General features: G+C 42.0%; 1 protein-coding gene across 1 annotated transcript in view; it reads right to left on the bottom strand.

Moving 5' to 3' along the window:
* Window positions 1–1,571, bottom strand: part of fras1 (Fraser extracellular matrix complex subunit 1) — a 303,582-nt gene extending 302,011 nt beyond the window's left edge. Inside the window, 1 exon segment of the mRNA XM_028805595.2 lies at window positions 910–1,571. Within this exon segment, the coding sequence (XP_028661428.2) occupies window positions 910–994 (85 nt within the window). The 5' untranslated portion in view covers window positions 995–1,571.
* Window positions 1,572–15,250: the final 13,679 nt, after the last annotated feature.

Here is a 15,250-nt window from a genome sequence, read left to right as displayed (position 1 = left end):
GTCCCACATCCAAAGATGAGCATTTCAGTTCAGTCCTGTACAAAATGCTGATGGAACAGGCTCTAGCACCCCACGACGCTACAAAAATGGATGAGTGGGTTAGAAAATGGATTATGAGGGCATCTCAGTAATATTAATGTAAAGCTTTACTCTTCCCTCTCACTTTACATATTATACATATGTACGTATACACACATACATGTAAACATACATATAAACATCAACATAAACACATATGTATATATGTTCAAGTGTTTATGTATTTTATGTCTATACTGCATATGTATGTGTGTGTATACATATGTACAGTATAATGCATATTATACATATACACACACACAGTGTTGATCACAAAGGAAGTTACATTTGACAATCCGAATGATTATCTAATGTCTGTTAACAAACAGGTTTCTTAATTAGCTGATTTTCATTTCACGATTTTTGTAAATGCACAAAATACAAACCTATATACAAACATGCCAACAAGGATAAGATTTGCCGAGGCTGCGCTGATTTCGTTGTCTGGGTGTCAGAATCATAACTCATTAAAGATCATTCAAGTTTTGCTTAGTTTAAAGATCATACAAGGTTTTTAAAGGCAGAGGCTCCTCCAACAATGGGTGCTGTCCGAACAGAGGGGCCAAAATAATCACACCGGTTAGACAATGAGGGAATATAAAACAACTCGTAGATATTCTTTATAGCTCCACCAGCACTGGGAAAACAAAGCGTGCCAACATGTGTTGTGTGTGTGCGTGCGTGCGTATTCAGAGTCACACTGCTTTCCCCGTTTCAGGCTGTAATGGCAGAACTTTACAGCTTTTACTCAAGTATGCCACACCGCGATCATTGCAGGCCATTCGGAAAGTTGAAGAGAACAGGTCTAATTTTAAACAAAAGCTTGCTTACCTTGCACTTGTGTGAAAAGGCAAAAGGAGCCGAGAAGAAACAGAAGCAGAAACATAACGAGGCGTGTGGGGTCTGAACTGTTCATCCTCGGCTGACGAGAAAAGAGCAACGCGCACCCTCGACCGTGGGAACACTCAGGTGGAGATTGAAAAAAACATTCTTAGTTTCATTTTAAAAGAAAGACGTCCTGCGTATAAATCCCAAATATGTGTATAAAGGAGAAAGAATGAGAATGCAGTCAGAGCATTCCTTAGGATGTGAATCCGCTAAACATTAACAGCCGCGAACAAAGTTTGAAGCCGCAGACTGGTTTGCACTTTTTTCTGCACGCGCGAGACCCAGCGGCACACACGCGCGGCCGCGCGCGCGTTCACTCACATACGCTACCGCATAAAGCCGTACAGTAAATGTCAATGAAATGCAGCTTGCCAGCCTCTTCTCGATTGCAGATCGACGTAAAATGCCGGATACGTCCCTCTTTCCAATTCCTCGTCTACAGCCAGAAGGCAAAAGCGGCACCCAGCTGCTGCTACTTAAAAAAGACTCCCAGTTCACTTGGCACTCTGCGTCGATCTACGTAAGGAGCTGAGAGAGCGATCGCCCCCCTCCATCCAGTGAGCGTCTAGCGCGGCACAAACGAAGGAGATCAGACAGACTTTATCTGAATGGTTTCCGGGATATCAGGGCAAGGGGAGGGAGAGACCCGTTTATATACCTAAGTATAGGTGGGCGTCACTCTCTACTGCTCATCTTTTCCTGGCTGATATAAACAAAGGACTGATTTTGAAACCAGCTTTCCTTAGCAGGTTCCCGGCACAGATCCCGTACAAGTGAATACAACCTGCGTCGGTTTGCACGATTGCTGACCCTTGCAAGCGAAACTGGACCCTGAACGCGGAGTCTTAATTTAAGATTTCAGAGGATCACATGGAAGTAACCTGATTCCTCGCTTTACACTAGAAAGGGGCGACTCAATGGCGCGTTGGTTGGGGCCGCTTTGCCCACAGCTTCAGAAGACTCAGCGCGAAATCGAATCCGTGCAAGTCACTGTGTGGAGCCTACGGATTCCCTTGCATGTCTGCCAACCGACTGACGAGTATGTTAGGTAAATTAATAAATACTGTATATCGAAACTGGCCCGGTAGAGCTGTTTAGAGTGATAGGGTGCTCAGTGGGTTCCAGCCTTGTGCAACTGAAGTGTTACGGCCACAACGGAGCCAAACGCTGCTGTTAAGCCGAGCCGGATTATTCCAAAATGCTCCAGCCGCAGACAGACGTTCCCCGGAATGTTCGAAGATGTGGGGCCAGCTTCGGCATCTAAGAATAGTATGATCAAGATCAAAGGGTGCCAGTTTAATTAATGTAACACAATACACACACGGGTTTTTAAATACAATTTTAGTGAAAAATCAGAAATGCAACCCATGGTATTACATAGCTAAACCATATAACGATAGCCACAGCTATATCTCTTAAAAAATATTCTTGAGGTATGTTACTATTAGACAGTTAACATAAATTGAGTTTACTCAAAATCTATAGGTGTCAAGGTTTTATGCGCCCATTTCTAGTACCACTGATTCAATGAGTGCTTCAATAAGAAAGATAATTTATGTAGGAACAATGTGAATGGATTTCATTATTTTAAGTACCAGTACCGCTCACAGAAATTATTTCAAAGATATGATTTCTAGTCATTGGGTATGTCAGGCTTGTCGACTACTGTTGATGATCTTCTCACCGGACCATGTCAATAAGCATGTTTGTATGCTTTACTTATCCGTTTGTAATATGGCTGAACATAATAACTCATTTCATCTGGTTCAAAAAGCAAACAAATCTCAGTAGCATAGATACTATAGAATCCATCCATCCATTATCCAACCCGCTATAGCCTAACACAGGGTCACGGGGTTCTGCTGGAGCCAATCCCAGCCAACACAGGGCGCAAGGCAGGAATGAACCCCAGGCAGGGCACCAGCCCACCACAGGGCACACACACACACACACACACACTAGGGACAATTTAGGATCACCAATGCACCTAACCTGCATGTCTTTGGACTGTGGGAGGAAACCAGAGCACCCGGAGGAAACCCATGCACACACGGGGAGTACATAGAAATATTCTTCATATTAGAATGTCAAGCTATAGAGTTGCCAAACGGACATGTTCCCCAAAATCAGATCATTCTTTAAACATTTTTCAGCGTGGAGAAAATGGGATTGGACAGAGTATTTTCCAGAGTGTTGGAACAGTTTTTCAGTTATGTTTCTTGGCAGAAATGCCTTATTAGCATAACTAGTTAATTTGCATTACGGGACCACCCACTTTGTCAAGAAATTTGCAGAGTTTTGATAATCTCAGGGAAAAATAAGGACTGTACTTAACAATATTTCCTAAGTGCTAAACATTTTTTAGTTATGAAAGTGTTTTAAGAATAAGTAATCTCAGATAATTTGGTAAAGCCATTACACACAATACTTCACAAGAACATTCTTTTCCTCTCCGTGTGATGACTGGCAGGTGTACAAGTGCCTTCAGAGTTTATTCAGACCCCTTCACTTTTTACACATTGTGTTATCTTGTGGTCTTATGCTAAAATCATTGATTTTCATTTTTTCCCTCATTAATCAATACCTAATATTCCAGAACAGCTAAGATAAAACTGGATTTTAGTCATTTTTACAAATGTATTAGATATATAAAACTGAAATATCACATTGATAGAAGCATTCAGACCCTTTCCGCAGCACTCAGTTGAAACACATTTGGCCGCGATTAAGACCAGCTCTCTTATTGCGTATGATGTGACATGCTTCGCACACTAGATTTTTGCCATTCTTCTCTGCAGATCCCTTTACGCTCTGTCAGATATTTATTTCTTAGATTGGAGGGCAAATAGTTCAATCTTGATTTCATTAGATCAGGGAATCTTGTTTTCTTGCAGTCTAAGAGGCCTTTAGGTGCCTTTTTTGCAAACTCCAAGCTGGCTTTCATGTGTCATCTGGCCACTCTGCCACAAAACCCAAATTAGTGGAGTGTTGAAATGTTGGAAGTTCTTCTCAGGAGCTCAGCCGGAGTGATCGTCAGGTTCTTGGTGAACAGTGTTGATTAGCAAATTTCGCCATAGCGTTATTCGTAGTGAATTTGCTGCATTCGCATTCACCCTTGTTCTACGAATTATTTACTAATAATTTGGCCGTTTTTTTTACAAGCGTCCTATAATGCTATGTGAGGCCAGTGCGCCATCTTCCAATGACTGTAACAGCCAACATTGATTGGACCGCCCCCCCGGGTATATAATACTGAGCATTTGCATTACAGACTCTGTGGGACGAATTATCTGCATTTCTAGTCAAATGTGCAGGTTGATCTTTAAATTCCACGTAAATATAAGAGAAGAAGGCGCGTGCCGTATGCATGCATAATAATTAGTCATGTGGCACAGCGAGAGTGAAAACAAACATTGAAGGTGCCTGATGCCAGCCAGCCAAATGCTTTATTACTATTTCAAGACATTTCTATCTTTTTGATGGAATAAAAAGTGCAAAGCATCACCATTGACAGTTTGGAGAGCCTTCAGCACAACTTCACAAAAACAGAATGAACACGCCACTTTGAATTTTCTGAGTTTTGACTATGAATTTGGCATTTCCAGCTTTGGTTTCATGCGCCTGTTTATTTTGGGGGCATTGTATATATTAAATGGGATGACTGGTTGGAATACATTTTGTGGAATGTATGTTTCCTCGATCAGCGACAGGAGATAACAATGAGGGACAGGCAGGTAAATGGACTTTTAGACTGAGAAGCAACATGTAAGATTATTTTTTAAGCAAATGTGCAAAAAGATTATCTGCTCCAATACACTGTTACAGCAGTGTTTCTGTTTTTTGTTTGTTTTTTTTTTAAAGCAAAGCAGCATAAATGTTCTCAAAAAAAATCTCAATTATTAGTCTTGCAATGCATTTACTGATTTTACTTAATCCAATTCAGGGGCACATGTTTTAAATTATTATGTATTTTATTGTTATTCATTATCACCAATCTCACCATTGCAGTAAAAAAATTTGACTTATGACTGATAACACAAGTCAAGAATGTGCCAGTTATTTTGTCACAATCAGTAGGCTTCTGGCATTTTAGAAAGCTAACAACTCTGACAGGTTTCACTTGGGATGAGTGATTTGTTTTTTGAATTATCTTGTCTACAAACTATATCCTCGCACACAGATGGGTACTCTGCAAGTGATCTTGGTCAGAAATGTCTAAAATCTGTAAATTGGGTGAAATGATGACCCTGCCACAAATCTTTTTCTGTAGACTTTGCTAAGGGCATGGTCATCCAATCAGGCCTGCAAGGACTAACCCAACGGGAACACAGGTAATGGTGTTATAAAAGGAAAGCCCAGCATGACCATGCGTTTGTGTTTTTTCCATCACAGACCTGACGACACCCACCTTTACAGAAGTATACTGCTATAGACTGGAGCACAGCAGGTTGGATGGGAGACCCTTAAGAAGGGCGACCAACGAGTGACTCCACCTGCCTCCTGCCACTCTTATTGCTTTATCACTTTAAAAGGTTTACCTCATCATTCATCTCTTTTTTAAAGAGGAGTGAAAGTAAGGCAACTGTCACCAAAGGTTTCACGTGGTATTCACCACTGGCAGTGTCCTGGCACTCCTCACTATAGCAAAAAGTCATCTCTACAACAAATGGCATTTTACCCACTCAGGACATCAACTCTTCTTCTTATCTTTGTCTGCTTATTTTTATATATACAATATTATACAAACAGCTCCTATGGTATAGGCTGGGAGAATAATAAAGAGAATCATCAACATTTCGATTCCTGATGGCAAGAAATTGTTGGTGTGAATAATAAAATAAGAAAATGCACTCTCAAGCAGGGATTCCTTGTCTACAGCAAAGTATTGCAGCCAAGTCAAGGTGGGTATGATGTGCAGTATTAATTTTTTTATCACTCATATTAATAATTGTGATGGATTGGTGTCCTGTCCAGGGTTTGTTCCGGCTTTGCATCCTATGCTAGCAGGGTGACATGACCCGTTTCTATATAAATAAAACAGAATGTCTATCTGTGTGTATGTTGTCAATACAATTCTACACCATTTGACTGATATGGACCAAATGTTTCATAGTCAGACAAAACTGACTACAGTAATCCCTCGCTATATCGCGCTTCATCTTTCGCGGCTTCACTCTATCGCGGATTTTATATGTAAGCATATTTAAATATATATCGCAGATTTTTTGCTGGTTCGCGGATTTCTGCGGACAATGGGTCTTTTAATTTCTGGTACATGCTTCCTCGATTGGTTTGCCCAGTTGATTTCATACAAGGGACGCTATTGGCAGATGGCTGAGAAGCTACCCAACTTACTTTTCTCTCTCTCTCTCTTGCGCTGACTTTCTCTGATCCTGACGGAGGGGGTGTAAGCAGGGGGGCTGTTCGCACACCTAGACGATAGGGATGCTCCGTCTAAAAATGCTGAAAGATTATCTTCACGTTGCTACCTTCTGTGCAGCTGCTTCGTGAAGCGACATGCTGCACGGTGCTTTGCATACTTAAAAGCTCGTAGGGCACGTATTGATTTTTGATTGTTTGTTTTTATCTGTCTCTCTCTCTCTTTCTCTGATCCTGATGGAGGGGGTGTGAGCTGCCGCCTTCAACAGCTTTGTGCCGTGGTGCTTCGCATACTTAAAAGCTAAACAGCCCTATTGATTTGTTTGCTTTCCTCTCTCTTTCTGACAGTCTGTGCTCCTGATGCGCACTCCTTTGAAGAGGAAGATATGTTTGCATTCTTTTAATTGTGAGACGGAACTGTCATCTCTGTCTTGTCATGGAGCACAGTTTAAACTTTTGAAAAAGAGACAAATGTTTGTTTGCAGTGTTTGAATAACGTTCCTGTCTATCTGCAACCTTCTGTGTTTCTGTGCAAATCTGTGACCCAAGCATGACAATATAAAAATAACCATATAAACATATGGTTTCTACTTCGCGGATTTTCACCTTTCGCGGGGGGGTCTGGAACGCAACCCCCGTGATGGAGGAGGGATTACTGTACTTTGGAACCCAAAAATGTGACCCTGAAGGTTCCAAGTGGGTTTTTTCTCCCAGTGTGCTAAAGTTTGCACACCAGTGCCATCTGCTGGCTCACAGCAAATGAAACATCTGAACAGTTTTGAAGTCAGACTAGCAGACAAATTGACACAAGCATAACCTTACTTACCTGGTGAACACCGTGTGCTGCTTCTAAAAAGGAGTATCTTACACTTTCACATGGGTGCTAGATGAGGCTCAATCAAGAGTGGAAGTGCAGTATAAAAGGGTAATCATTTAACTTCATCTTCAATAATTCAATTTTATTTATAACTTAAGCACTATGAACTGTCCACTTTGAACTAAGAGGACGAGCCAGGCATGACAGCATCCATGGTTATAACCCAGTAAAGAGTTACCTCAATTCTGGAAATCAGCTGGACCTGAAAAGAACAAATTATCAATTTGTTGTGTGCTGCTTCTATCTACTGTAATATTAAAAGGAGAATCTTGTGCTTTTGCCGGGGATGTGTTGGGTGAGGCTCGATCGAGAGTGGAAGTGCAACACAAAGGAGAATCAATGGTTGCTGTTTAATTCCCGCTTTGTTGGCCTTACTTCATAAGTTAGGTGCTAAGAACTGTCCACCTTGAACTAAGAGAATGAGTCAGGCATGACAGCCCTGCAAGGACTTAACCCAAAAAGAACAAATTCTCGACTCACGAGAGCTGAGACATTATCTGCATTTCCAGTTCAAAGTTTATTGTCATGTGCACAGTAAGGAAACACGTTTCCCTGTACAATGAAATTCTTTCTTTGCTGTCCACACCAAGTGCCAATGATTAGCAAACCAACGTATAAAGATAAACATAAATAATAAATAGTAAATAGATAATAAGTAACAGAGGCAGCATAAAGTATAAAAACAGAATAGAAGTATAAAGTGTAATTGTGCAGGTAGGTGTGTAATGGACAAGTCAAATACAGTTGTGTGAGGTAGACAGAATGAGATGAACCATGGTTATAAACTCCAGTCAGTTATTTAGAAGTCTAATGGCCTTGGGAAAGAAAGAGTTCTTTAGCCTGGAAGTCATTTCATACTTCTATACCTCCTGCCTGAGGGTAGAAGTGTGAACAGTTCGTGTTGGGGGTGGGTGGGGTCCCTGAGGATCAAGGCAGTTCTCCTGCGGACTCTGCAGTTGTAGATGCTCTACAGAGGGCAGTGGGGTCCTTGTGATCTTCTCAGCAGTCTTTACCATTGTCTGCAGGCGTTTGTGGTCCATAGCAGTAGTGTTGCCGTACCACACGGTGATGCAGCTGGTTAGTCAATATACCAAACTCTCATTGCAGTTATGTGCAAAATAGAAGCGACGCTTCTGAAAAGTCGACAAAACACAAATGTGAATTATCTCTGTTTCTGTGATTTTATGGGAATAAAGTTTGTTTTATAACCTGAAATTAGAAATGGCGACCAATATGAAGAGTGCTGGTTCTGTTATTTCAATTGCGGGTACAATCGCTGTGTTCGTTTTTGCTCAACGATAGCAAGTGAATACAATAAAGGGAGGGCGAACTCCCTATACTTGGCAGAGGCCAAATATTAGGGATTTCGTGGAAATCATCTGCAGTGGTTTAACTGAGGAGCTGTGAATATAAAATTTTTGGATGAGCACCACAACATTCTTGGAATTATGCAGCACAATAGGCCCTCCAGTGTCCCCTGCCATAGCATATATGAGGGAGCCAATCCTAGAAGTGTATAGCCATCGCACTTTATAAACAGGATACCTGTGCTTAGTACATGGTTGTTGCCAAGACTTTTGGTTGGAGCAAAACCACCAATCACAGGTGAGCATATGGAGTGTGTCAGGCCATACGCTCCAAACTAATGAGGCAATACATCACTTTACCTGATGTGGAAGAAGTATGGCAGATTTCGCAGTGCAATTACGAGGCACTCAAAATACGTCACGTGTATGGTGCGATTAATGGCTCTTGTGTTCCTATTCGTGCACCAAGAGACAGGTATTGGGGTTATGTTATCAGGAAAGGCTGGACATCTACTGTTGTGCACTGACGACAGATTAATGATCGGAGATGTTTGTGTTGGGTCACCCAGTAGTGCTCATGATGCTGCTGTATTCGTGTCATGTGACCTAAATGTGAAAAAAGTGTTTCCATTGCAGTTTTGTAGTGAGAAGTCAAGCAAAATGACACACTACATTCATAATGGCTAGCACAGTACAACATCCTAGTACTACATTGCAGTTCTGCAAATATTGCTTTGTCGAATCACCTGAAAATCCAGCTCTGGCAAGTGTATAAACATTTTTGTGAATTTTGAGAGTTTTTTTTTTTAAATTCACGGGTTTCTATTAGCATTTTTTTGTTTCGCAATTTCAAAATGCACATTAAGGAAGTCAATGGAAATGCGGCTATTGATAGGGAAGCAGTGGGGATGATGGTTGGGACAGCTAACAGTGACAACTGGGTCACCATATAAAAACACATAAAAAATTGCATTCTTTCTTTAACCCATTATACAAAAAAACCCGGGCAGGGCTGGGTGCTTTGGCTAGTTAATAAATAATCTCATTATCTCAAACTGAATGAAAAATAAAACACTTTTGATGTAGACAAGGAGCACAAATTGTGTTAAAAGTATGTACTGACACAAGTCCCGTGTGCACTTGTTTTTTACAAAACAGAAGCAGATTGAATCACTTTTGTAGTAGGCATGATGAAGAAGTGTGGCAATGGTATGAAATGTTGGCCTTTTTGTTGTTTTTTTGTCTATAGGTGGGGATTTTAATAAAATCTGACTTGTTGCCCTATTTTCAGCTCATTTTATGTTTGGGCTGTTTTTATTTTTTTTAATGCTCACCGCCATTTTCTGACAGTCTCCATGTGGCTGTGGCATTATTGTTTATCAGATAGATAGATAGATAGATAGATAGATAGATAGATAGATAGATAGATAGATAGATAGATAGATACTTTATTAATCCCAAGGGGAAATTCACACACTCCAGCAGCAGCATACTGATACAAAAAAAAAATATTAAAGAGTAATAAAAATGCAGGTAAAAACAGACAATAACTTTGTATAATGTTAACATTTACCACCCCCCCCCCCCCCCCCCCCCCCCCCCCGGGTGGAATTGAAGAGTCGCGTAGTGTGGGGGAGGAACAATCTCCTCAGTCTGTCAGTGGAGCAGGACAGTGACAGCAGTCTGTCACTGAAGCTGCTCCTCTGTCTGGAGATGATACTATTTAGTGGATGCAGTGGATTCTCCATTATTGACAGGAGCCTGCTCAGCACCCGTTGCTCTGCCACAGATGTCAAACTGTCCAGCTCCGTGCCTACAATAGAGCCTGCCATCCTCACCAGTTTGCCCAGGCGTGAGGCGTCACTCTTGTTAATGCTGCCTCCCCAGCACACCACCGCGTATAAGAGGGCGCTCACCACAACCGTCTGATAGAACATGTGCAGCATCTTATTGCAGATGTTGAAGGATGCCAGTCTTCTAAGGAAGGATAACCGGCTCTGTCCTCTCTTGCACAGAGCATCAGTATTGGCAGTCCAGTCCAATTTATCATCCAGCTGCACTCCCAGGTATTTATAGGTCTGCACCCTCTGCACACAGTCACCACTGATGATCACGGGGTCCATGAGGGGCCTGGGCCTCCTAAAGTCCACCACCAGCTCCTTGGTTTTGCTGGTGTTCAGGTGTAGGTGGTTTGAGTCGCACCATTTAATAAAGTCCTTGATTAGGTCCCTATACTCCTCCTCCTGCCCACTCCTGATGCAGCCCATGATAACAGTGTCGTCAGCGAACCTTTGCACATGGCAGGACTCCGAGTTGTATTGGAAGTCCGATGTATATAGGCTGAACAGGACCGGAGAAAGTACAGTCCCCTGCGGCACTCCTGTGTTGCTGACCACAATGTCAGACGTGTAGTTCCCGAGACGCACATACTGAGGTCCATCTGTAAGATAGTCCACGATCCGTGCCACCAGGTATGAATCTACTCCCATTTCTGTCAGCTTGTCCCTAAGGAGCAGAGGCTGGATGGTGTTGAAGGCGCTAGAGAAGTCTAGAAACATTATTGCATCATAAGCACCATTGCTATGCTTGTTGCCAGTGACACAACATATTTTATTTTTGACACCCACCTATGTAAGATCACAGTGTACGTCTTCTGCTATTTGTGTATTGGATGCACTTTAAAACCCCTATATTTGTCAGAGCTAGTTAGAGAAATTTAAAACAAAATTGCTGATGACATTGAGTTGTGTAGCAAATGAAAAAGAGGAAGCTGGAATAATAGAGAAGGGCTTTGGGAGATAGAGGGTTGAAGATAAATAGGAAGAAGATGGAATATATGAGGTTTAATGATGATCAGAATTCAGAAGTTATCTTGCAGGAAGAGCCGTTGGAAAGACATTTAAATATCTAGGATCAGTGGTAACCCAAGATGGAAAACTAGATATAGGGATAACACATAGAGTGCAGTGTGGATAGAACAACTGAAATAAGGTATCAGGAATATTTTATGATTGAAGAATTAAGGCTAAGGTTAAAGGCACTTTTTTAACTCAGTTGTAAGACCAGCAATGATGTGTGGAGCTGAGACTTGGGCAGTAAAGGGAGCACAGGAGAAGAAGTTGGATGTGCAAGAAATCAGAATGTTGAGATGGATGTGTGGCATTATAAAAGAGGACTGAGTAAGAAATGAGACAATCAGAGGTACAGTAAAAGTGGGAAATATCTAGGAAAGCATGGGGGAGTATACTGAAGTGGTATGGACATGTGATGAGGACAGACGATGAATCGGTGGGCAAAAGAGTGACGGGAATGGAAGTACAAGGGAAGAGAAAAACGAGGGAGGCCATAATGGAGGTGGATGGATAAAGTAAAAGAACATCTGAAGGAAAAGGGCTTGAGTGGCGAGGAGGTGCAGGACTGAGCTGTTTGCAGAAGGAAGATCAAGTGCATCGACCTAACGTAGAAACGGAAGAAGATGAAGAGGAAGAAGAAGAACTTGGGTCAACAAGGACTTACAAATTCTGATGTATGCCTCTGGTCCTATTTATTCAGCTTTGTTTGTTTGTCTCGATATCGGACCTGTGCCTGTCAGCAGACTTTATTTCATTTTATTTTTTTGCCATACCCTCTGTAGTTCATTTCCTTAACACAGCCCCCCCATGTGCTTCTGTCTGGTCTCATTCAGGTCATAACAGGGAGAGGAGTCAGACCAATGTGTGATGTGGGTGGTCCCAGACAGGTGATACCAAAAGCTGTATGGGCTTGCAAAAAAAGACGAGCTGTACAGCACAAATATTTTAATTTGTCTCATCAGTAAGACATTTGATCACAGATTATTGTGTGTTTTTAGATCTGATTTTATTCTAATTCCTGGCAACATACGGAAAAAATTTGAATATGTGGTGGTAATCACAGGGGCTCATTTATTTGTGAAGTCTGCCATTCACACCTCCTCCCGGCTCGTCCATCGTTTGTGCTTCTGCACATTATATTCTCGACGGTTTATCAATAACCGAGCCACTATTGTAACATGTGGTGTGAGTGGACTGAAAAAAGACAACCAAGTCAGGAGGCAGTCCTGTTTTGAAAACGTCTTTGGCAACAGAGTGCATATTTTCTGAAGATGTAATCTGTTTTGTTGAACCCCTGTAAATCTTGAATCCACATGCCCACTTAAATGGTTTTGTGGTTACAGTGAATGCCTTACTATCTACATCTTGCAAACACAAACTAGTGCTCTGACCTGAAGCGCCAGGCAGCTGCTGCATTTCACAAAACTTCTTTTGTTCTGTGAAATCTTCAGTCACAGATACGGCCAGTGGGAGCTTCCTGCAGCTTTCACTCCTCTTCACTAAGTGGTGTGTTTCTCAGCGACCTTTAATATAGTGAGAAATAACACTTTCAGTCCTGTGAACTTTCTCATATTGGACGCTCTTCTCCTCGAGTTACAAATGCAGCCAATACTTTGGCTCCGCTCGACTCGGGGGACACTTCCATTAAAATGAGTTAATGTAGCGTACGCCACTGCAGTGTAGCAGCCCAGCCTGATCACCATCTGTGTGGCTTTGTTCTTTCTCTCCATGTCTGTGTGAGTTTCTTGATGGGCTTGTAGCACAAAGTAGGTAAATGAAAAAACAAAGAAAATAAACAGGAGACTGAAAAGCCTCTCCAAACAAAACACATGCCTCATTGAATACGAAACCAAACTAAATAAAGGCGTTCTTTTTAAATAAAACAAAACTGAATTCATCGTTACATAAAATGACACTTTTTCATGACAAAAATAAAGAAGCTGAAGGGCTTCTTGGATTTTTCTTATGTAAAATAAAGAATGATCTCTACCGAGTTGACATGTTCTTTAGTCTTAAAAATCAGGTGCTAGGAAGCGTGTGCTGCCATGATAAAAAACATTAATGTGGCGATGTCACCATGCAGTGCGACACACAGAAAATCTCAAAAAAGCAGCAATCATGTCACAAAATGGTGCCATCCGATACATAATAACAATAAAAACATGTCTATAAATCAACCCGTGGTAGCCAGTGTGGGAGCAGATTATGCGATGGACTGGTGCCCTAGGCAGAGGTGGTCCTGCTGGCACTGGCATGGCCTACTGCAGCAAAGTAAAGAACATGACAATATTGAGTTCTAAACTTTGATTATCAGATACCTGCTGTGATGGGCAGCCGGGGCACCTTCTTAAGGGAAGGACCGGTGGAAGGAGCTTTCATGGGGCAATACATTCTCCAGGACAACAGATGGTGAATTTCCCCTTGGGATTAATAAAGTATCTATCTATCTATCTATCTATCTATCTATCTATCTATCTATGGTAGCCTCCCAGGCTTGCTAATGGTGCCACGGGTTTGGAGCATGGAAGCTCAACACTGCTGGGACCCATAGCCACTGCTTGAGAGCACATGGAGGACAGCTGAGCCCTCCTCAACAGGACTGCTGCCACACCTGGAAGGAGATCACAGGACACCTGGGGAGCCCTCGAGCAGCCAGAGTTGGAAGGAAGAGGGACGAAGCTGGTCAGTGGAGGAGTCGAGGCGGAAGGAAAGAAAGAAATAGAGAGAAGTGCTGTGTGCTGTATTCTTGGGCCGTACTGTACTTGGTGCCACTGGGAAATGGGTGGAAAACGTTTCCCACTGAATAAAAGCCTTTTATTTTACGGCACTTGTGTCTGTGTCTGATGTGTTTGGGGTGGCTGGTGTGCCCTGTGGTGGTTCACACTGATCATTGTTGTGTGCCATAATTTTACAACAGAGTGTAATTGCAGATCGCAGTACCTAGGAGGTCTGTCATGTAATGCCCCAACATCACAAAACACCCTCAACGTCAGTCATGTAACACCCATCGCATTAGACTGTGATTAACATTAGGGCCCCATTACACTGTGGTTAAGATTAGGGTTGTAGGAGGGCGTTTTGTGACTGATGTTGTGGGCATTACCCGATCTATGTCATAGGTATTGCCAGCTGCAGGTAGACCCTTCTCTAATTTGATCATATTATTATTGTTATTTGTGTTATTCTTTTTTTTTGTTATTTTCATGATATTACATTGCCATTTTGTTTAGTGGTGTTCTGTGGGCACATTGTTTTACATGTGTGCCGCCACATTTTTGTTCCTTGTCACCTAGGCTGGTGGCACTGTGTGTGACATTATCACACTGCTACTATATAAGATGATGGCGCACTAGGGACCGGAGTCCCATATTTTGGATTTAAACAAGGGATCAACCTAGGAAAAGTGTCATACTTGAGCACTTAAGAGGCAAAAAACATACAAGTGTTTCAGTTCTGTTTTTCGAATCTTTGACTATGAGTTTTAGTTCACATCTTGGCTTCGGAAATGCCATTACTTTTTCCAGCTGTCTCAGTATATTAAGGCAGTTTCTCTGTAACTTCCTATCCTTCTAGAGCTTTCATCATTTCAAAGTATACAACAGAAATTAATTTTAATTTTAGCCAAGATCAGGGGGAACAAGAAAACCCCTGCAATCCATGTGACCCTGTTTTTGTCTTAATCCAGCAGATCTTTGTATCCACTTCTGTAAAGCTACTTTCAGATTCAGAGCAGCCATCTACCACTTGTGGCCCTGAATTCTGGTGATCACAGCCAACAATACTCCCCTGAATTCACTGCTGGGCCGGAAGAACCGTCAAGCTAGACGCAGGTGCCACCTAGTCATCTGACTGTCCTCCAGTACTCCATG

The sequence above is a fragment of the Erpetoichthys calabaricus genome, chromosome 7 (assembly GCF_900747795.2).
Source record: "Erpetoichthys calabaricus chromosome 7, fErpCal1.3, whole genome shotgun sequence".
Classification (NCBI taxonomy): Eukaryota; Metazoa; Chordata; class Cladistia; order Polypteriformes; family Polypteridae; genus Erpetoichthys; species Erpetoichthys calabaricus.
Note: the sequence above shows the minus strand (reverse complement) of the source record. Positions and strands in the feature narration are given on the sequence as shown.